Below are 21,560 nucleotides of genomic sequence, written 5' to 3'. Positions count from 1 at the left end.
TTCACTTCTGTAACTGTAGAGCTTTACATACAATGAAAATGAAAACTGCCATCCAGTAATACCCCACTAGTCTAAATTGGAGTTTTGTTTAAAGCTGGAGGGAGGCTAGCATGGGATTACCCACAGTTACCACATTATATCTTGTTTCCCACCCTAACAGGCAGTATCATATGTTTCTCTTAAGCTTAAAAATTGTAGTAAGCTCTATTAAAAGATTTTTAAAGACAACCAAGACATTAATTACACATTACACGTTTACAGTAGTAACAGTAATCATATGTAACTATCACTTGACTTGAAGCCTAAGGTTGTTCATAATATTGCCATCACCTTTTATGATCAAATCTCAGTTTAAGAACAACAAAAAAGTATTAAACCACACAGAAGTTCAAATAAATTAAATAAAACCATGGTATTTAGCTTAAAAAATGTGCAAGTTCTACAACTCATTTAGTATAACTCAAAGAGCTAAATAAAGAAACTTTGCAAACATCACCACAAAAGAAAAAAAAAAAAAATTTAAAAAACCTCACCAAGTAAAACTTGGTTCAATGCAAAGGTCAATTTTTTTTTTAAGTTATAAAAACATAAAAATAGACAGCAGAAGAATTGCTTCTAAAACTTCACAAATTCCCGGAATTAGAGATACTGTTACTTTGCAACAGTCACTAAATCTGCATCTATGAGAAGTCTGTCTCAATTAGCAGGAACATAATAAAAACGTACAATAGCCAAATCCAAGTGCAGTACATGATGTGCCAGTATCTCATGCTGGATACAGGGCCACTGAACCTCTGCATTTCACCATCTTGTTATTTGCTATGGGATTAAGCAAATCAAAATTTCCACCTTCTTTTACTATGTGATAAATGCAGATAAAACTACTCTGCAAGATCACACAGACCTTTTTCTAAGCACTTCCTAAGTATGGGGTTAATATTCAAGTAAGAAACTTACAGGCTTTTTGGTTTCTATCATTAAGAGAGATGGAGGCTTCTCATTAGATGGTTGGCTTGGTTGATTTTTTTGATCTGAAAATCGTGATGAAGGCTTATAGATTTTACCCCGTTTTTCATCTGTTTCATGCTCCTCTGAAATTAAAGGCAAATTAAAAAACAAATTATTTTAACTAATGCCACGCAATACTGTTCATTAGAAAGAATGCTGCTGTTCTTTAGTCTTGTTCATTCAACTCAATATTATTTCATTTTTTAAAAGTGACAATACAAATGTTCCATAATTTAGCATCTTTGAATATGAAGAAAAATAAAAAATATTAGGTATTTTAAAACAAAGCATTTTTCCTCTGAAATTTAAAAGACAAATCATGCCACTAAGTACTGAGTCAAATCATAAAAGTAGATTTTAGCACCAAGTTTCTTTTGCTGCTTCTAATGCAACATATTAATTTTAAAATGTAATTCAAAGCCAATCCTAATCTTTACTGAAAGCCAAATGATCCACCACCACTCCCAAAAAAAGGTTAGCTGTACCTTTAGATGCATTAACGATTCCTCCTCTTACAAATGTTTTCACTTTATTACCATCACCTCCTTCAAAGGCAGCAAGGAATTCTTCATAAATTTCTGCAGCAGCCTTCTCATCCTCCTACATAGCAAATGTTAATCTATTTACTATCATTACAGAACAATCTTCACCAGACAGCTATTCTTAAATTAGCTACGTGACATTCCTTTTAATTTTCTAGAGTTCATGGCTACAAACTGCGTCAAGTAAGTTTCAGTTTTAGACAGAAGAATTCAGATTTCTGAGAAATGTGGGAAGAACACAGCTTGTAATATGTACAACAAACAAGGCCTGTATGCTCAAATATGACTGTTCATTCACATTCAAAAGATGTCAAATAGGAAAGATCATGTGAAAGACCAGCACTGTGAGACTGGAGCTTTGTTGACCTAAGCATCAAAGAACAGCACGTATGACATCTTACCTGTTACGATCAACCCATGTGACTGAAGGGGATTAACAACAGGATCACCTTTATGCATTTCTCAGAGAAGAAGTTAACTCAATGAGGGACTGAGGCACTAAATTTACCACTACCATGTTTCTTTGGGCTAGTATTTCTTTCCAACAACTTAGCAAGAGATATCCCACTGAAATAGAGTTGTGTGTATTAAGTTCAAAGGCCAAAATCTTCAAACTTCTACCTACCAAGTATAAGCTACATATTTCCTAAAATTTGGATGCTCCTGGGTATCCTAAAATTCAATATCAATTTTAATGTTGCTATTAATTCCAAGAGAAGCCATTAAACAAAAATACGTTTTACAGAATAACAACGATGCACATTGAAAGAATTTCAGAGATAAGAGATACTATAATTATTGAAATCCAATGATAGAAAGCAAACAAAGAACAGAAAATAACTTAAGGTGATGGTTGTCTTTATTTTGAGCAATACAACAACCAGTGGACTGTCATAATTCAGTATTTCAGGACGCCAGAGAACTTGATTTCTCACACAGGAGAGAGAAAGAAGCAATCCTTTATCTTAATGCCATGGGTGCCAAGAACAAATTAAACATGTAAAATACAACTCACTTTCATTCTTAGACAGTTACAATTATCAAAATAAAGCAATTTGGTGATAAAGCTCATTGTAATCTAAAAGCAAACTTATTTCAGCTCTGCATACAAATTAGAATTTTCATTATATACCATTACCTTCTTTTTTAATTCTTCTTGTTCCTTCTTGCTCAGAGTCCGTTTGGCAGCACTCATTTTGCCAATACTGAATGCTTTAAGCTTGCTTTCCATTAGAGGCTGCAAAAGGAGTAAGAAAAAAAATAGACTTTTTAAAAAACAACTAAAATATTGTTACTCTTTACCTTGGTCTAGACCAGAAACTGTCTGCCTCAAGCGATTTAACCTGAACAAAACAAAGAAAAGGCTTCTTGTACGCCAAAGGGCCTGCATGAATGAACAATGAGCTCCTGGACAAACTCAAAGACAACAAGGAAGCCTGCAGAGGGTGGGAGCAAGGACAGGTCGCCTGGAAGGAATACAGAGGAATTGTTCGAGCAGTCAAGGATCAGGTTAGGAAAGCTAAAGCTCTGATAAAATTAAATGTGTCCATGGACATCAAGGACAACAAGAAAAGCTTCTAGAAGTACAACAGTGATAAAAGGAAAACTAGGGAAAAAGTTGGCCCCGTCCAGAAAGAAACAGGAGACATGGTTACCCAGGATATGGAGAAAGCTGAGGTGCTCAACGACTTCTGTGCCTCAGTCTTCACTGGCAAGTGCTCTACCCACACCACTCAAGTTGCAGAAAGCAAAGGCAGGGACTGGGAGAATGAAGAACCACCCACTGTAGAAGATCAGGTTTGAGACCACCTAAGGAACCTGAATGTGCACAAGCCTAGGAGACCTGATGAGATGCATCCACAGGTCCTGAGAGACCTGGCAGATGAAGTTGCTAAGCTGCTGTCCGTCATATTTGAGAAGCCATGGCAGTCCGGTGAAGTTTCTGCTGATGGGAAAAGGGGAAACATAACCCCCATTTTTGAAAAGCGAAATAAGGAAGCCCCGGGGAACGACAGGTCAGTCAGTCTCACCTCTGTGCCCAGCAGGATCATGGAGCAGATCCTCCTGGAAACTACACTAAGGCACACTGAAAAGAAGGAGGTGATTGGTGACAGCCAACATGGCTTCATTAAGGGCAAATCGTGCCTGACAAATTTGGGGGCATTCTACAATGGGCTTACAGCATTGGTGCATAAGGCAAGAGCAACTAATGTCATCTACCTGGACTTGTGCAAAGCATTTAACACTGTCCCACAAAACATCTTTGTCTCTAAATTGTAGACACGGATGGACCACTCAGTGGATAAGGAACTGGCTGGATGGTCACAGTCAATGAGTTGTGGTCAACAGCTCAATGTCCAAGTGGAGACCAGTGATGAGTGCTGTTCCTCAGGGGTCAGTAACGGGACCGGTGTTGTTTAACATCTTTGTTGGACAGTGGGATTGAGTTCACCCTCAGCAAGTTTGCTGACAACACCAAGCTGTGTGGTATGGTCAACACACTGGAGGGAAGGGGGATGCCATCCAGAGGAACATTGTCAGCCTGGAGAGGTGGGCCTGGGCAAACCTCAAAGTTCAACAAGGCCAAGTGCAAGGTCCTGCACCTGGGCTGGGGCAATCTCAAGTACAAACACAGGCTGGGCAGAGAATGGATGGAGAACAGCCCTGAGGAGAAGGACTTGGGAACGTTGGTTGGGAAGAAGCTCAACATGACCCAGCAATACGCACTTGCAGCCCAGAAAGCCAACCGTATCCTGGGTTGCATCAAAAGAAGCACGGCCGAGGGAGGTCAAGGGAGGTGATTCTGCCCCTCTGCTCTGGTGATACCCCACCTGGAGTGCTGCATCCAGCTCTGGGGCCCTCAACATAAGAGGGACATCGACCTGTTGGAATGCGTCCAGAGGAGGCCACAAACATGATCAGAGGGCTGGAGCACCTCTCCTCTGAAGACAGGCTGAGAGAGTTGAGGTTGTTCAGCCTGGAGAAGAAAAGGTTTCAAGGAGACCTTATAGCAGCCTACGGTACCTAAAGGAGACCTACATGAAAGCTGGTGGGGGGGACTTTTTAAAAGGGCATGTAGTGACAGGATGAGTGGTAATGGCTGTAAACTGAAAGAGGGGAGATTTAGATTAGATACAAGGAAGAAATCCTTCACGCTGAGGGTGGTGAGGCACTGGAACAGGTTGCCCAGAGATGCTGTGGGTGCCCCATTCCTGGAAGTGTCCAAGGTCAGGTTGGATGGGGCTTTGAGCAACCTGGTCTAGTGGAAGGTGTCCCTGACTGTGGCAGAGGAGTTGGAACTAGATGATCTTTAAGGTCGCTTCCAACCAAACCATTCTGTGACTCTACTTCTCTCTGAACTTACCATTACCTAATACAACCAAAAAATTTAAATCCATGGGTTTTTTTAAAAACAAATGATCCTTGGTTTAATGAGAAAGCTTTTAATAAATTATTCAAACACAGCTGAAATCTGAAGGGTACTTGTTCTAAGAGCCTGGAGATCTTATTGCTACACACACTTTCTAAACCTTTGGAAATATATGCTTTGCACTACAGTTCCTTTTTGATCATTGCAATTTCCAGAAGAAAAAACAAAATGTTCTAAAAGCTCTTCTGACTACTTTGGCCAGAAGAATGTTTGTGCAAGGTTGAACAGGTGTAACTGAAGAACAAAATGGATGCCAAATTTCAGTTGTACTTCAAGGTTAAATGTAATATTTTTCCTTGAGGAAGAAAATGTATTCTTGAGGTATAAATAAAACAAAAGACCTCACATTTAGCTCCTAGATTCTTGCTATTTTAGGTAACTTAACCTTCATTCGTCCCTTCTTCAAATCCTGATGAAGGAAGGACTCCACATAACAGTCATTTCTTGAAAATACGGAATTAGAATTCTTAAGATTCTATTTAGGTAGTTAACAGACAGTAAAACACAGAGAGAAGACAGACAGCAGGATGAAGATCACATTCTAAAGACATGGGCAATGGTAACAAAAGCAAAGACAAGACAAGAAACTTATCTGGGAACTCCTACCTTCACACAGTAACTCATAAAGAATCACAACAAGAACAAGAAAATAGATCACTCAAAGACCAAAACATAAGCTATTAGCCTTTATCTTCAAAATATTTTGGATGTAGCTTCACAGAACTCCTAACAACAGAGCTATACAAAACTTGAAGGCCTTCCTCCTTCAAAGGATGGAAAAGAATACAGTGAAAAGGGTAAAGCAAATCACAGAAGCAAAGCAACTTTTAGCTGGGTAATGAAATGACTGGATGAAAGCAAACTCCCATTAACCAGAATGCTGCATTGACTATAAGAAGACACAAAGTACTGAAGTCCCAGTTACATGGACAACACAAAATATTCAAAAGAAATTTAAGAGTAATTTTTCCAAATTGTAGCAAGTAAATCAATAAAAAGACCCACTTATTTATGAAAAGCTTCTGCTATCATAACTTGAATAATGTTACCTTACAAGCGATTTAACAGCTGGTAATGGACTTTTTCATATACAAAAATCAAATTGAAATCTTGAAGAAAATCCAAACCACAAAATGAATTGTCTGGTATTAACACTCTATTTGGCTCCTGCTGCCCATTTTCATTTTAGCTCAGAATAGGTGGGCCATCAAGCAATGTACCAACCACATGACCACACGAAGGTCTCCTCAGTGGGAGGAAAAAAAAAAAACAAACCAAGCAGGTAATTATTTTTACCTTTTGCTTTAAGTATATTCTATTAGAAACAAATACAAAGGATGAAATTAGGGCCGCACTATCTCATTTTTGAGAAGCCAACTGCATACAAAAAGACACTTTAATATCCAGTGACTCTTGTGATTAATCACCTCATAGTTTCAACTATTTCTTAGTCTAAGAGACAAACACATACAGAGTCCTTACAGCTTCTTGCTGTTCGAGTATCTGTTATGAATGCAATATCATGCAGTAGAGCTTCCTACAGTTGTGGTTGGTTGAAAGATTCAAGGAATATTTCTAAACATGAAAATCAACAGTTCATTTACAAACACCTACAGATTAGATACCCAACGCACCAGAGTCTGCCTGCAGCAAGTAGATTTCTTTAGAGAACAGGCGTGTTTTAAGTGTGTGGGTTTGGCTGGATTTTTTTGCTTGGGTTTTTCTTTTGTTGTTTTTAAATATTTTGGACTTACATGTGTATCAGTAGATCCAGTGGTGTGTACTGCATCTGATGCTCTGACCTGAAGAGTGAATGAAGAGGAGTTAAGGCACAGAAAAAAGAAACAGCCAAATAACCTGTTTTTTTAATTCAGTTCTTCAAATGTGATTTTCATTTCAACTTCAATATCCAAATACACAAGAACAAGGATACATGTAATGTATTTTAATGATATATCTGAACAGGGTCACAGCATGAACAATGTCAATATAAGGCAAACAAGGGATTAAGGATAGATTGTTCTTGCCACCACTAAAAACATCTGAATTTCCACAGCTGGATTTTATAAACATGCCACTAACACCACTGCAAGCAAAAAATTTTAAGTTCGTCACACTGAATCTGCAAGAATTGTCATTAAAAACTGTTAAGGATCACATAAAGTGCTCGATTATATTTTCCTTACTACAAATTCATTTCCAAAACTGCTCTTAGTATGTTTTGCATAGATGGAAGCTGGCCACCACAAGAACACTAATTGAAGTCCAATTTGTATGTACTAACTAACATTATTACTTTAAACTGTAACTGAACTTTAACACGTAAACCAGCATACACAAAAATCTGCACAGGCTTTAAAAAAAAAACAAACAGGACTGAACACACTTTTAAATTATGTAATGCCCAAATTCCAGAAATCCTCACTGACATAACAGCTACTATTAAAGATACAATCTGATGCACGATTCATATCTAAATCAAAATTTCATTCAAAATAAAACATTAGCATTAGCTGAAATCTGTTCATTAGTTACAGAACATTAGCACTACTTCTTATTACAGGAATTTATAGCTTCCACCAGAAATAGTAATATAAGGTGCTCATCTTCAGTCTTCCAAAACAGACAAGCACCAAATGCTACTCTACAAGATAATTTACTAGACCTTGTTTTCATTTCACATCATGCTTTTTCATCAACTAAGATAGCAACATTTATCTTTGGACAAGTATATTCCTATGTTTTGCAGTCAAATCATTTTGGAAAAAATGGTAGACAGCACTTCAAGAACCAGAACCAAGTCCACAAAGGCAAAGTGAGACACAAAGATACAACCCTTAAAAGGGAGTAGCAAAAGACTCCTAAGAATATATGCTTGGAGTTTTCTTAAGAATGAGAAAGAGGGAAAAAACAAACAGGAAAAAAAAAATATGCCTTACTTTCAAAGACCTCCCAAATCCACTTACCTGCAACACTATATAGCATTCACGAGGCACATCTTTGCATAGAAGTTAAAAGAAAGTTCAGTTCACATGTACCAATAGCAATTCATTAAAATACACGTGGAAGCAAATATCACAAGCATCTTTTACTAATACCGCTTCCTGCAAATTTGTCCTCTGTAACTGGTGCTGGATTTTTTGTGATTCACGACTGCCTATGGCACTCAAATCTGTCACCTACAGTTTTACATACTGCAAAAATGTAGCCTAAGGAAACCTGCCCTCCCCCACAGAATTTATGAATGTACAGCACAACACCACACAGATAAAAGAAAGATACTGTGCAAAAGAATTTCAGAGTTCGAAACCAACATTCTTCCTGCTGCCAGGTGCCACCCTGTGGCAACCAACATATCAGTTACAATTCCATCCTTAAAAAAGAAAAAGAAAAAAGCGACCACAAAACAGACCTGCAGTTAAGAAGAAAAATCAAAAATCTCAAAGGCGAACTGATACAACACCATCTGCCTTAGCATACCAACAGAGTCAAGACCAGCACTGCCTGGGGGAAGGAGGCTGTTTGGCAATAGCAGAATGAAATGACTAAGTCTCAATTCTTCATATCTTTTTAATTTACAGAGGTTTTGGAAAGCAACACCTTCCAACAGGAATGGGTGCTGAAGCTGCTTACAGGGAGGACAACAAACAAAGCATCACACAGTGTAACAAACAGAACCGATGCTCAATACAATGACACTTAAGACACAATATCCTGAGGAAGAACACAAAAAAGTAACAGACATTAAATCTGTTTCTCCAGCAACAGAGCAGATGATACTGCCTGGAAAGGCTTTCTACGCATGGCAGCATGCAAGAGATTCTGCCGGCTAACAGCGGAAAAGCAGCCAGTGATCAAACACGTCTACAAATCCCTGAGCTCCCCAACCCACATGCAGGAACCACAGCATTGTGGAGCAACCTATCCTGAGCTTTAGCCAAGCAACAGAATTTCTGCTAAGGTGCACTCTGAAAACTTCTAAAAGCAGTTTTACCTTTCAGACCAACTTTATCCCACAGCAACGAGCAGCTTTGCAGAGCCACATTATTCCCCTCCTTAAACAGTCCTTTTAAGGTCTTCTTATCTATAAATTCAGTTCATACCTTTGACACTGCTTCTGACCATGCAAGCAACTGTACCATGAAGCACAAGATTAAATGATTCTTGACAAAATTACACATCGCTATCTGCCAGTTTCTAAATAGGAATTATTAAAAAAACTAATTCTCACAGTACTGCACTTCACATCAATCTGCACCGCCTTGGCAAAAGGGGCAATTCTGTTATGATTCTATAATTCCTTAAGAGCAATACCAGCCAAGTTGGCTCAGCAGAATCACAGTGTCTTTCTAACATTCACAAAGAGGAGCACTTCAGAGGAGCCCACCTGTGTTGAAATCTGGAACATGATTTTCTCCTCTTCTCATCACATTAAGTGGCTCAACTGAACCAACTCTTGAAAGAAACATCTGCAAAGCTCTGTCCTGTGCCTGATGATGTCTTCAGACACGAGGATAGTTTGTTCATGCTCAAAACACTGACAGAAAAAATGGAATGGATCCAACTTCAAGTGATCGTCAGCATAAACAATCTACAAATGTCCTCTTGGCCATAATTCACTGCCTCTACCACTCTGCATGAAACCGATTTTTTTTTTTTCCTAAACCAGACTATTTTCCAGCTGGATCACTTTCCCAATCTCTTTCACTGCACAGGTCCCTCAAAGAATTGTGCCAGCACAACTGAAGTAGCAATGCAGGCTGTGGAAATGGCATTCCAGTAAAATACAGCCCTGTCAAACCACAGTCTTGGAAGTCAGGTCGCTCAAAGCTCCATTATTGAGTCTAGCCAAGTTTACTCAGTCTTCAAGAGGGGGAAAAAAAAAAAGTCACCAAAGGACTATACAAACGAGATTTATGACAAATTCCTATCAGAAAACCGAGATAGAGAGCACATTCTGATGTTTATATTTTCTTTCAGCTTCATGGCAGCTTCCAAAGAAAACACAGAAGAGATGACTGCTCTCCCAAATCTTCCTTCCTGTCAGCAGTGCAAGTGCCCACAAATCCAGCTCTTCATAGTTTCTCCAAATTTAATCTCTGGGTAAAACTGGCACAATGCTATTATTTCACAAATATTTAAAATGTGCTGCATGACATAATCAAGTACCTTTGTTGTTTTACTAAACAGCGTCATTTTTGTCTTTTTAAAAAGAGCAACAAAAGCTGCCAATAAAACCCAGGAGATAATCCATAGCTTTCCAAATACTGAATGTTATTTTTACAACTGTAAGGGCTACAACTTAAACATAAATAAAAGCCCCTCCCTTGCAAAAAACAATAGCTTCAGGGTAAAGTTTACAAGAAACTCTGCTGTAAGACACTCTTCCCCTGTTTCAGCACCTTCCATTGATTCTGCCCCCACAGTGGGAAGCTGCTCACACTGAACTCAAACTTTTCCCAATCTAACTGGTCACCCAGGAATGACAGCAACAGCGAGGTTCAGCCAAACCAGTTCCCAATTCATAGCAGGCTCCCCCCACCCCAAATCGTGCCAAATCAACTAAGGAGCAAAATGGGAGGAAAAAGTAGGTAAAGCTGGGACTGTTTTGTGCCAGCACTGATACCAAGGAAAAGCAAACGGAATCACAGCTTAAATTAAGATGCTAAAATGCAGCAAAAGCAGGGAGGTTTCCAGCCTAACTTGTCCTTTTTATTCTTCCATTCCCTATCAGACTCTCTAGAAAAAAAATGCTTGCAACACCTCCAGATTATTCTATGGCTTATCTACCTACTCTTTAAATTTACTGGAATAATGCATTTTAATATTATTCACTATTTAAACAGACATCATTTGAAGACACCGAAGTAAATGCAAACCTTTTTTTTTCCAAAGTACTTGCAAGGAATGCTATTATATTATATCCTTAAACTCAGATGAACAGGAGCTGCCAACATTTAATTTTGTACTGCTACAGAGGAAATGAGGAAGACATCTTCTATGTTTCAACAGAGGAACACGCTTCGGCCTCTCCTTCTCCTGGTCACCAGTTGAACAACAATATAGGGAAAGCTAAAGATCATGAATTTCACCATCCTGCAGAACGCTACATCTAACTGGAATTCACCACATGTAGAGATTTTACATTGCTGCTCTTCATACACTTTAACTTACCAAGGAAAGCTGTCCATTCACAAGCAAGTAATCGCTGTTCTTCAATATTTAATTAACACATAACTTACTCAAAAGCCTGAGAAATACATGTAAGATTAAGGAATGTTATTGAAACATCTTTTAGAATGAAAAACGGGAAAGCTATAGCTTGGTCGCAGTGGATAATCTCTTCTGCCACATCGTACCAAATTTGTACAGTATAATATGTAAGAGCAGTGGACATGCAATATAGTCACTATTCTCAGAAGCTAAAATAAGAAAATGGCAGAGTCATTGAGCAACTAATATTTTATTACATCAGGATAATAACTGAACATAATCAGTATCTGCCATTTTAGAATCACATCCTACACTGACCCCCAGTGCAGTCTTGAGGCAATCTCCCCTTTCTCTTCCTCAATTTTGCCCTTCTTTCCTATTTAGATTTCTGGAAATCTCAACCATGTATCTCTCTATCCTAATCTCAAAGTGACAAAGGAACAGATGATGCTTTTGCAACACACTTCACATTGGAGACTCTCAATCTTATTTAGAAGCTGCCAGTACCATAAAAAGCAGCTATCACCACAGTGACACAGGCAATGGGTGCTCCTGGACCACGGCCTGGACCACCTCCAACAACAGTTTTCAAATAGTGAATCAAACAGATTCTTCCCAGGAAGAAGGCTAGAAGCCAGGAAAGGCACATCTTGGAATTGCCACTGAAACATAATCTATGGAGCCTACAAGATATATTTGTTTTGCAAGTACAATTATTCTTACAACTTGCAAATACAATGCACCAAAACAAATTGAGCCTAAAACTTCCATTTTGATAAGTAAATGAATTTTAAAGGATTAAAAAGTCAAAATGTTTGAAAATTAACCTTAAAAATTGAGCAAAATTATTATTTGCTTAGATTATCAAACCATAAACATTTTCATAAAGGCTCAACTAAAAATACACATTTTTATCCTTGCATTAATAAATTCATTACAAAAAATAAGAAGATTACTAATTTCAGTGCTGCTATGTTATATGTCTTTCTGCACACATCTGAAAAGTATCTGTATGGATATACATATCACAAGCATTCACAAAATGGCAAAAAGAAGACACCACATACACCATGCCCCCCTTGAGAAAGTTGATGTTGAAGGAAATAAATCCCAAGAGCCAGGCATGTCTTCTTTTATTTCACTTTTCAACAAAAACATTCTAATGGATCCAGCTATGTACTACCATTATTTTGTTTGGTACATAAAATAATATTGACAATACGAAACAAGAAGATCTAGAATGTAAAGTACAGGAAAAAGACTACTGGAAACACAGCGTATACAGCTAGAGTAACGGGAATTAGAGAGGTGGGGGGGAACTGCACAAAGATGGTGAAACACAGAACGTCCTCACCAGGCCTCAACAGACTAAGGCCCATGTTTGACTCTACATTCTCTGGTAGTCCCACTGACTTCAATGGGACGGATGACTTAGTGTGAAGAGTTAAGTGTCTGCACATACCTCTGCAGAACTGAGAACTAGGACAGAAAACAATTATTATAAACTAAGTATTATTGTATATTAAAAAAGTAATGTCATCAGTACAGAAACAGTAAGTGACCAAAAAAAAAAAAAAAGGCTATGATGTAACTGTGAAAAGAAAGAGACCACATCTGGGTTAATTTTGTGTACCATGTTATCGGTTGCAGTAATCAATAATTAAATTCTTATTCTATGCCTAATTATACTTGAAATCCCAAAATGTCTTATTCCCTGGAAACCATTCTCCATAAATTAAGACCTACTTTACTACTAAAGTATTCTGTCCAGCTCTTATTTGCAGCTCCAAGCCAAAGGCATGATTAAAAAAAAAAAAAAAAAAAAAAAAAAAAAGTTTCCGGGCAGTATTTGTAATAGATCATAAAATGGAAACAAAAATAAAACTCTCCTACTCTAATAATACCAACTGGGTAAACATGCAAAGGCTCTTGGTAACTACATTTCAGTTAGTTCCCTAGCAGAACAAAAAAAAAATTAAAATCCTGTTTTAGCTGAATACAAAAATGAGTTAAAATCATTAATCTACGCAGCACTGGAAATTGCTGAGCCAAAACATGGCTTCTCCCTTGACTGATTTACACACTCACACACAAAATCAAATTTAAAAAGTTGGAAGACTTACTTCCGGCCTAACACCTGCAACAAGGCCGAGTGAAAGGGAGTGCCATTTACGCTCCTCCTCACACCGTCAGCTGCCGGCGTGTCCCGCAAACCACGTCTCGCCCTGCTCCGGGCGGGAGGTCCCTGAGCGGGGCAGCCCCGCGCCGCTCCCCCCGCCGCCGCCGGCCCCCGCGCGGCCCTGCGAACTTCGCCCAACTCCCGCCCCAGCAGAGCTGCTACAGCGAAACGAGCGGGGAACGCCACGATGGATTTTGTGAAGTTTGTAATTTTATCGCAAATCAGAAGAAGTGACTCGGCCTCAAATTACCGTTCTCTTTCACACTGGCAGGTTGGAAACGAACCCCACGCGGGCTCCAGCCCACGGGACGATCAGGGCTCCCAGCACAAGAGAAATGAAAGGCGCACGGGTAACACCTGGCCGTTAGTGAACCGTCCCCACCGGACCCCGGCGATGCGCCGGTTGGAACAGGCCGGCCCGCGCTGCGCATCCAGCGCGCTCCGCCGGGACCCCGCTCCCCGCCCCCGCCGGGCCACGGGCGCGCCGGGAGGCCGCTGCCGCCGGCCCGGGACAGAGACGTGGCCAGGGCGGGCCCGGGGAGCGGGGATACCCCGGGAGAGGCCCGAGCCCACCAGCGCCTTCCCCTTCCCGCCTCCCCACCCCCCTCCCGGGGCCCGCAGTCACCCCGAGCAGAGACCAGGGACGGAGCAGGCCGCACCGCCCGCGCCTCGCCGCCCCGCCACTCCCGAGCCCCGCCGCCGCGCCGGCGGGCAGCGGCGGCGTTCCCCGGTGGCGGAGCGGACGGGCAGGCCCCGGGCCGCCCCACGGAACGGCCTCACCTTCCCACTGGCTTTCTGCGAGCCGCTGGGCGCCTTGTCCGCCATCTTGCCTCTCCCCTCGCTCAGCCCTAGCGGCGAGGAAGCGAGCGCCGATCCCACCGAGCCCGCGAGCGGAGGACGGAAAGCCGATGGCCGAGCCACCGATGGGGCGGCCTCCGCCGGGGCGGGGCGTGTGCCCGTGCCCGTGCCCTCTCCTCAGCGGGGCGGCGGGGGCAGCCCGGGGCGGGCATCGGCCGGTGCCGGCGTCCCTCCTGGGCCTCCTGCTCGCACATTAGCAGAAGAAAACCCAAATGAAGTCGCTAGGCGACCCAAATCCGCCTGGCAACCAGCCGCGCTGAGGCGGGCAGCGGCGAGCAGCCAGCGGCGGGAACGCGCGGCCGCCCGACAGCCGCGCTGCGGGCCTGGGCCGTGAGGAGGCACCGGCCCCGCCGTCCGTGTGAGGGACAGGCGGCCCCGCGAGAGAAACCCCGACGCGAGGGGCCGGTGTTCGGCCGCTGCGCCTGTTTTCCTACAAGACGCTGGCAGGGGACAGCTGGGGACAGCTCGGGCTGCCCACCGTTTAACCAGCTATAAGCCCTTCGCCGTCGGCAGAGGCGTGCGGCACTGGGAAGGCTGCGGGGTGGGTGTCCTGTGTGGGCACGCCCGGAGCGCTCCTGGTGCTCACCGTGGGCCCAGAGGGTGTTCCGGGCGGGCCGGTGTCAGCCGGGCCGGGCTGTGCAGCTGCAGGGTGCGGCGCCCCGGCCGTGCTGCACAGCGCTCCTCATCCATTTCCCTGGGCGCTGAGCAGTGCGCGGTCGTGCAGTTTGGAGGCTTGCACCTAAACCTAGCAAAGCGAAATGGAACCAACGTTGTCTTGAACAACATCAAAATGTTACATCGGGTTGAGAAGAGCCTGGGCATAAATAGTGAAAAGGACAGCACAGTAAATTCTCTGGTGCTGGGTTTGATAGCATACCACCACAGCCACTTTCTTTATTGAGATCATAACCAGAGGTCACATTACATTTATCACGAGTCTTGCATTCCTGTGCTTTTATGGATTTTCAGCATAACATGGAAGATGCTGGGGTGGAGGTAATACTTGAGGCAAAGACAGCAGATACACGGAAATGAATGAAAGCTTTAAATCCACCAACTTCTGACACCTCCTGCCCTGTGAGCAACCGGAGGGAGCGGGGCCTACGCCAACAGCCACATTTGTCAGTGGAGGATGAAGTGGGAGCTTCCAGAAGGGGCAAAAAGGAGGCAAAATGAGAGCGTGAGAACGGCGGGGGCAAATGCAGAGGGCTGGGAGCTCAGAGAGGAGGGCAAAACCCTCAGGAAACCTGCAGATGTGCACCCAGCTCTGCCGGGAGATGTGCTGACAGAGCGCGTGGCTCTGCCCGCAGCTGTCCTTAGGGGGAAGGTTTAGCTGTGAGTCTGTTCAAGGCCGCTTTCACCGTGCGGCTCCTGACGCTGCCTGTCACGTAGATCACGACAGGACGGAGCCGGTTGGTCGGCGGAAGCAACGCCACAGTCGTGTGAAAACGAGCAGTCTCTCAGGAGCCGGAGCAAAGGAGAAGCGTCTCCCTCAAAGCCAGAAAACGGGGATCAATCCGTGCGAGCAGCGGCGCCGACACGCGTACAACCCCCCTGCCAGCATTTCCCGTTCCCACGGCGCGGAGCGGCCCCCCAGGCGGGGCGGGAACAGCACCATGCGCGCCCCAGCACGTGCCCCCCGCGCTGCACGGGGTCACGTTCGTGACGGGATTTGTAAGTCACACAAAAAATAGCAATAATACTCATTCTGCAAACCGCTTTACGCCGCAGTCAAATAAGTGGCTGGCCAGACAGTGCGGCTGCAATAAAGGAAAAGGTGAGGTAGGCGAAGAAGGGTAATGTGGCAGAAATGTGCATTTCTCCCTAGTTTTCAAGCCTCCTTCCACCATTTGCAAAATAACGATGAAAAAATTTTCTGGTAATGGACTGGCAGCTAAGGATCAAGAGATATTAGGTGTTTATTGAGCTCCCTTCAGCAATAAGCAATGACAACAATAAGCATTTTCTATACTTAGAGCTGACGCCATGCTGTCCAATCTAGGATCTCACCTTGCACTCTGAAGGACAGCTCTCCATTTCTGCCACCACCTGCACAGCTTTCTGTGGGCACCTCAAGGCTTTGCACAGATGTGAAGTGGGGTCACTGCTGGCTTGGAGGCAAGGAGGAAGAAATAAAGCCCACCCCTTGATTTGGGGACAATTCCATCAATCTTTTTAGGATTTTTAGAGCTCCAAACTTGCCCATAGAAGAGCCCTTCCCCAGGAAGGAATTATGTTGGCCAAGGAGCTTTAGAGATGGATTAGGCAGGATCTTATTGCTTAAGAATTCAAGTCAAGCCCCCCTTTTCCCCCATCTTTCTCACTGTTTTCTTGAGAAGCACTTCACCAGCTTGCAGAGGCACAGGATTAGTGTCATCTGTGACCTGCTTTTGGAATTTTTTTTCACATGGTAGCAGAAACAGGTGCAGCAATGAGTTGGAAGTAAACCAGCTGGGGAAGTTGTAGTGGATAGAAGGGGCACTTAGGGCCATGCGAGGAGACAGTAGATGCTGGTCAGTTCTCCTGGGACTGCATTAATAAACCTGGTATGAAAGAAAGACTGATGCTTCTGCATAAAAAGCAAACATCTAGCTGGAAAGAGAAACATACCCTTGGATGCTAGAGTTTTGTTTAGAAAATTTGTGCTTCATTTGGCCTCAATCCTTTTATTTAATCCACCTCATTAATCCTTTTTTAATTATCCACTTCATTGTTTAAATCCTCTGCTTACTGCTCAGCCTCTATACTCTTTTGTAATTAATAAGCTGCACCAAATTAACTGCACCATGATCCAGTGCATGCTGTGAAAAACAGGAAAGATACAGTTAGAGTTTCAAAGGTCATCTTTAAAGATAATTTTTCAGAATGAACTGTATCCCTGCATCTGTGCTATTTATATCACATTGCAATAGCACAGTAGCACACATGCACAATTAGTGAGTGACAACACATGCCTGTGTCTTAGGCTTAATGGGAGAGGAAGGGGAGGGAGGAGAGAGAGAAAGGAAGGACAAAGCAAGATGCAGAAATATATGGAGAATTAATGCTGGGAAGTGTAGGCTAATAGTAATATTAAAAAGGAAATATTAGACATTTTTCATTATAATGCAGTAGGTCTGGTTGCATGCAGACCTGGGAGTTGTTTATTAACTTTTGTTACAAGGACAGATATCATTAGGCAATATACTAGGGAAAATAATGAATTATCATAAATAATTAACACTAAGCTACATTAAGTAAACCACATGCTGTGGTGAACTACCCGTGTCTTTCCGGATATTTTTTCCCTACTTTCAGAGATCTCTCCCTTGCTCTCACCCCAGGCCAGAGCACAGCTGAACTGCCACAGTCCTTTTGCAAAGGTGGGTGTGAGGGAAGGGGAGAGGAAGGATTTAACGTGCTGTGGAAGTTCCCTACCCTGCAGCAAAGGAAGCACGTTGGAAGGCATGACACAGGCAGATCGGGAGTAGGACAGAAGCATAGCTGCTGGGTGTACAAGTTTGCAACTCTCTGAGTAATTTCGTGCTCTCAATAGCTGCTCACAGATCCCTAAAGCCACAGGCTGTGTGTGCTGTTTCCCCATTGCTTAGGCAGCAATCTTCCAGCTTCTTTTCCCTTATTGCACCCTCCATCTCCTCCCACCCCTGAGACTGAAAACCACTAGGCAAGGAATCTCAAAATAGATAGATGCAAACTCCCCAGCCTGCTCGTGTGTTGCTAGGAAGCTGCGCGTGTGCAGCGTGGGCAGAGGCAGGCAGCATGCACAGCTGGAACACAGGTAGCCTGAGCTGCTATGAGCCACTGGGCTGAAGTGAGATGCTTTAGCAGGGACCCCCAGAACAACAAAAAAGAGCCAGAGAGGGTGGCTGGGAGAGGACAATTTGGCTCTGAGGTGCCCAGCAGCCTGGACTTGTTGCTGCTGCTCTGTCTCCTGGCTGAAGCCGTCTCTGTTGCTCTGTCTCTCAGTGCTGGTTCCTGACCTTCTCTCGGTTGCAAGTCCTGTTTTAGTCCTGCCATTCAGCAGCCGCTTTCCCTCCCAGGACCCCACTGCCCTCCTCAGACATGTGTCTTATCAAGGAACCTGGGTTCTTTCTCCCCCTGGGACTCCTCAAGTGGTGAGGCCCATTACACAAATCAGCCGCAGGGGCAATGCCTGACTTGTACTGGCTGACTGAGAAAGTTTTGTAATTTGCAGTATATTTTTCAGGCATTAGTGCGAGTATCAAATGAAGGCTTGATTCCAAAAGTTCTCCTGTAGCTTCTTGACAGAGAGAAATAGCCTCCTTGACTGGAATCCAGATGTGGAAATGTATCAGCTGTTTAAAAGCATGGAAGTGCAAGATGAGTGTAACAGCAATCTTTGTCCATAGCGAAAGTCCCCACTTTCAGCTTACAGTTTGTGCTCTGGAAAACACTCTCACTCAGCACATACGAACAAAACAATTTCCCTAGCCATACACTTTGTAAGTGAGGGTTCAGTCCTGTAATCCTTGCAAAGGACAAGTTGTACTTCTCTGGAGACATTCATAACTCACCTGGACACGTTCCTGTGCGATCTGCTCTGGTGAACCTGCTTTAGCAGGTGGGTTGGACTAGATGATCTCCAGAGGTTCCTTCCAACCCCAGCCATTCTGTGAGCCCCTGGTAGATGGAACAGTGATGGATTCTGACCACGGAAAACATATAGGAAATATGCATACACCCAATATGCTATTCTTCATCACAGTGAAACTAATTTCACTGCAATACTTATGTTCAGATCTGCTGTTGTCCAGAAAAACACAAGTTCTACCCCCTAATCTTAAAAAAAAAATATACAACCAAACATTCAGAGAAATTTTCTTAAAATGTGAAGTGCTTTTTCCCAGTTTGTGTTGTTTAGAGGTTTTTTTCAGATTGTTTCAGATTGGTTTTATTGCTGATTTTTAAACCATAAAGAGCACAAACTGAAAATATTCAACTTGAAGATAAAGAGGGCAGAAAATTAGAAACTCCTGGTGAAAGAGAGGTTAAAATGAACATTGCTATGCAACCATGATGGTGTTGGTTATTGTTATTCCCTTTACCCTACCTAGCTTGTCTCACCTCCTAGTGAGGCTTTAAAATACAAGTGTTTCTTTAACTTTCTGTTATCTATTAAGGAATTACGTTTATAAAGTATAATTATCCCTAATTAGTTACTCAAGAAGGACAGAATGATGCAAGGATTCCTGTTTATCCTGTCTGAAAAAGATAGCGGGGTAGAATCTCTAACAGCAAGTTAATATCTTCAGTATCAGATCAAAGCACGGTGCCCACTCAATTATTATAAAAGATCATAATCGCTGCAGTAGAAAGTTACCCATCAAGACATTATTTTCATGAGACTGATACACACTTGAGAAAGGATAAAAAAAAAAAAATCACGTAGAACAAAAGGACCATGTTTGTATGTGTGTGTGTCTGTTAAGATGTTCTCCCAGAGAAACTGCAAGCATGAGCTACATTAGACAGAGTTAGACCAGGCTAAAGCCTCTTTTTCCTTAACACCTACTCTTCTTAAATAAATAGAGCCAAATTCCACCCTCACTGATGGTCAGTGGAGTTCCACAGAAAGTGTCAGAACAGAATGAGATTTACTGAAGAGATTTCAGTGAAAAAGGATAAGAATCCAGAACAAAGAGGTTAAATGTTTTTATTCAGATAAAACTTCTTATTAAGAAAGAAATGGGTAAAATCTGCCTTGAAGGTGAAAAATAGAAAGGAAAAAGAAATGAAAGAGAGAGACAGAGCTGTACGGTAAAGGATTATGTCAAGCAAGAGCTCTTAGGATTGATGTTTGCCAGTGTGAGTGGGGTGAGGCTGAAGGTATATCTTCAAAAGCATTTTAAATCTTCCAAACACCACTATTGCTTGTTCACAAGAGGACTTTCTCTCTCGTGGCAGCTTTCAGTTAATTTCTTTACTTACTCAGAAAGGCAATGGATAATAGGAGGGCTCAGTATGGCCACTTTGCTAGTGTGCTGAGTATGCTAGAGTGCAAAAGGTAAAACTAGTTTTTTCTTTTTCCTAACTCAATGGCATAATTTCATTGAGGAGGATTGAAGTAATTTAGAATATCTTATCAGGCTTTTGATAATTCAGACAAAATGATACTTTGTGAAAGGACTTCAATAATGAAGAAAACAGAACTATAATATAGAAACAAATGCACATTTGGTATTTTGGCACATCTTTGAGTCTCCGGCCAGCACCGATTAACATTATCTTCCATTACCTCATTAGGCAGTGCTTTCACCAGTGTTTTAGGAGTCTTCTCAAAGGTTATTTGGAGAGAAAGCCTGCAGAAAATTCTACATGTGCTAGAAGAAACCCTGGTATACGCCGACCATGCCCTTCTAAATATAAACCCTGGTTTAGAGAAATGCACTGAGGCCTTTTCATGCACTACATTACGTGGACTCCTCTCCATGACCTCCAAGTGCCCTGATCGTCTCTTGCCTACCACATAATAGTCATGTAATACTAACCTTGATGGACTACATATGAATAAGAGGCTATTTTGAGGTTGTAAGTGCTTTAAATTGTAAGTTCGCAGCATGCTGCTTCACTGCTGGCTTGGGAACAGAATAATTAACTCAACGTATGATGTATGCAGTTGTCTTTATGAAAGCCCAATCTGTCCTCAGAGACCATTCTCCCCTGTGAGGAGGCAGCCTTAGAAAAAAGCAAAAGAACCAGATTGTTAGTAACGAGTTTCATTAATGTGGCTGCTAAAGCTACATTGCTGTCACTTGGTGATGATGTGAACTGTGATCTTTAGAAACTCTGGGATCTCCATGGCGCTTTCTGGCCAAACAAGGAGACTCAGGTCATGCATGTGTGACATCAGCAGAGCACTTGGGACAAGGCAAAGCTGGATCCCTACACAGAGGTAGAGAAAAGAATATTTATATTTTACACTGCTTGTATTTATCTGTAGCACAGTGTTAACAGGTAAACCCACTAGGGACAACACCAACAAAACTAGACAGACGCCATGTGCCTGTGCTTCTTCCAGGGGAGCTGGTAAGTACAAGTCTCTCAAGTGATTCTTGGCTCTACAAAACAGAAAGCCCTCATCCCCCAATATATTATTGTTAGACATCTTAAAATATTATGGGACGACATCAGTAGTAGGGACATATTTCCAGACATTTATCTTCTCTGTGTATCTCCACCAGTGCCCCAACAGTCTAGTGGCCACTGGGACTGTCAGTCCTGAACCACAAGCAAACCCCACCTGCTCCTCCCAGCCTGAGCTGCCCCCACAAAACCACAAACCCAGCAGGTGTCTCTCCTAAGAAGCCAG

General features: G+C 42.6%; 1 protein-coding gene across 1 annotated transcript in view; it reads right to left on the bottom strand.

The window, feature by feature from the left end:
- U2SURP (U2 snRNP associated SURP domain containing) overlaps positions 1-14,214 on the bottom strand; it is a 46,313-nt gene extending 32,099 nt beyond the window's left edge. The window contains exons 1-5 of the mRNA XM_065640055.1: positions 14,153-14,214; positions 6,735-6,782; positions 2,689-2,787; positions 1,494-1,608; positions 958-1,091 (exon numbers count right to left, since the gene is read on the bottom strand). Coding sequence (XP_065496127.1) covers positions 958-1,091; positions 1,494-1,608; positions 2,689-2,787; positions 6,735-6,782; positions 14,153-14,197 — 441 coding nt within the window. The 5' untranslated portion in view covers positions 14,198-14,214. The remainder of the gene's footprint in view (positions 1-957; positions 1,092-1,493; positions 1,609-2,688; positions 2,788-6,734; positions 6,783-14,152) is intronic.
- Positions 14,215-21,560: the final 7,346 nt, after the last annotated feature.

The sequence above is a fragment of the Caloenas nicobarica genome, chromosome 8 (genome assembly GCF_036013445.1).
Source record: "Caloenas nicobarica isolate bCalNic1 chromosome 8, bCalNic1.hap1, whole genome shotgun sequence".
NCBI lineage: Eukaryota > Metazoa > Chordata > Aves > Columbiformes > Columbidae > Caloenas > Caloenas nicobarica.
Note: the sequence above shows the minus strand (reverse complement) of the source record. Positions and strands in the feature narration are given on the sequence as shown.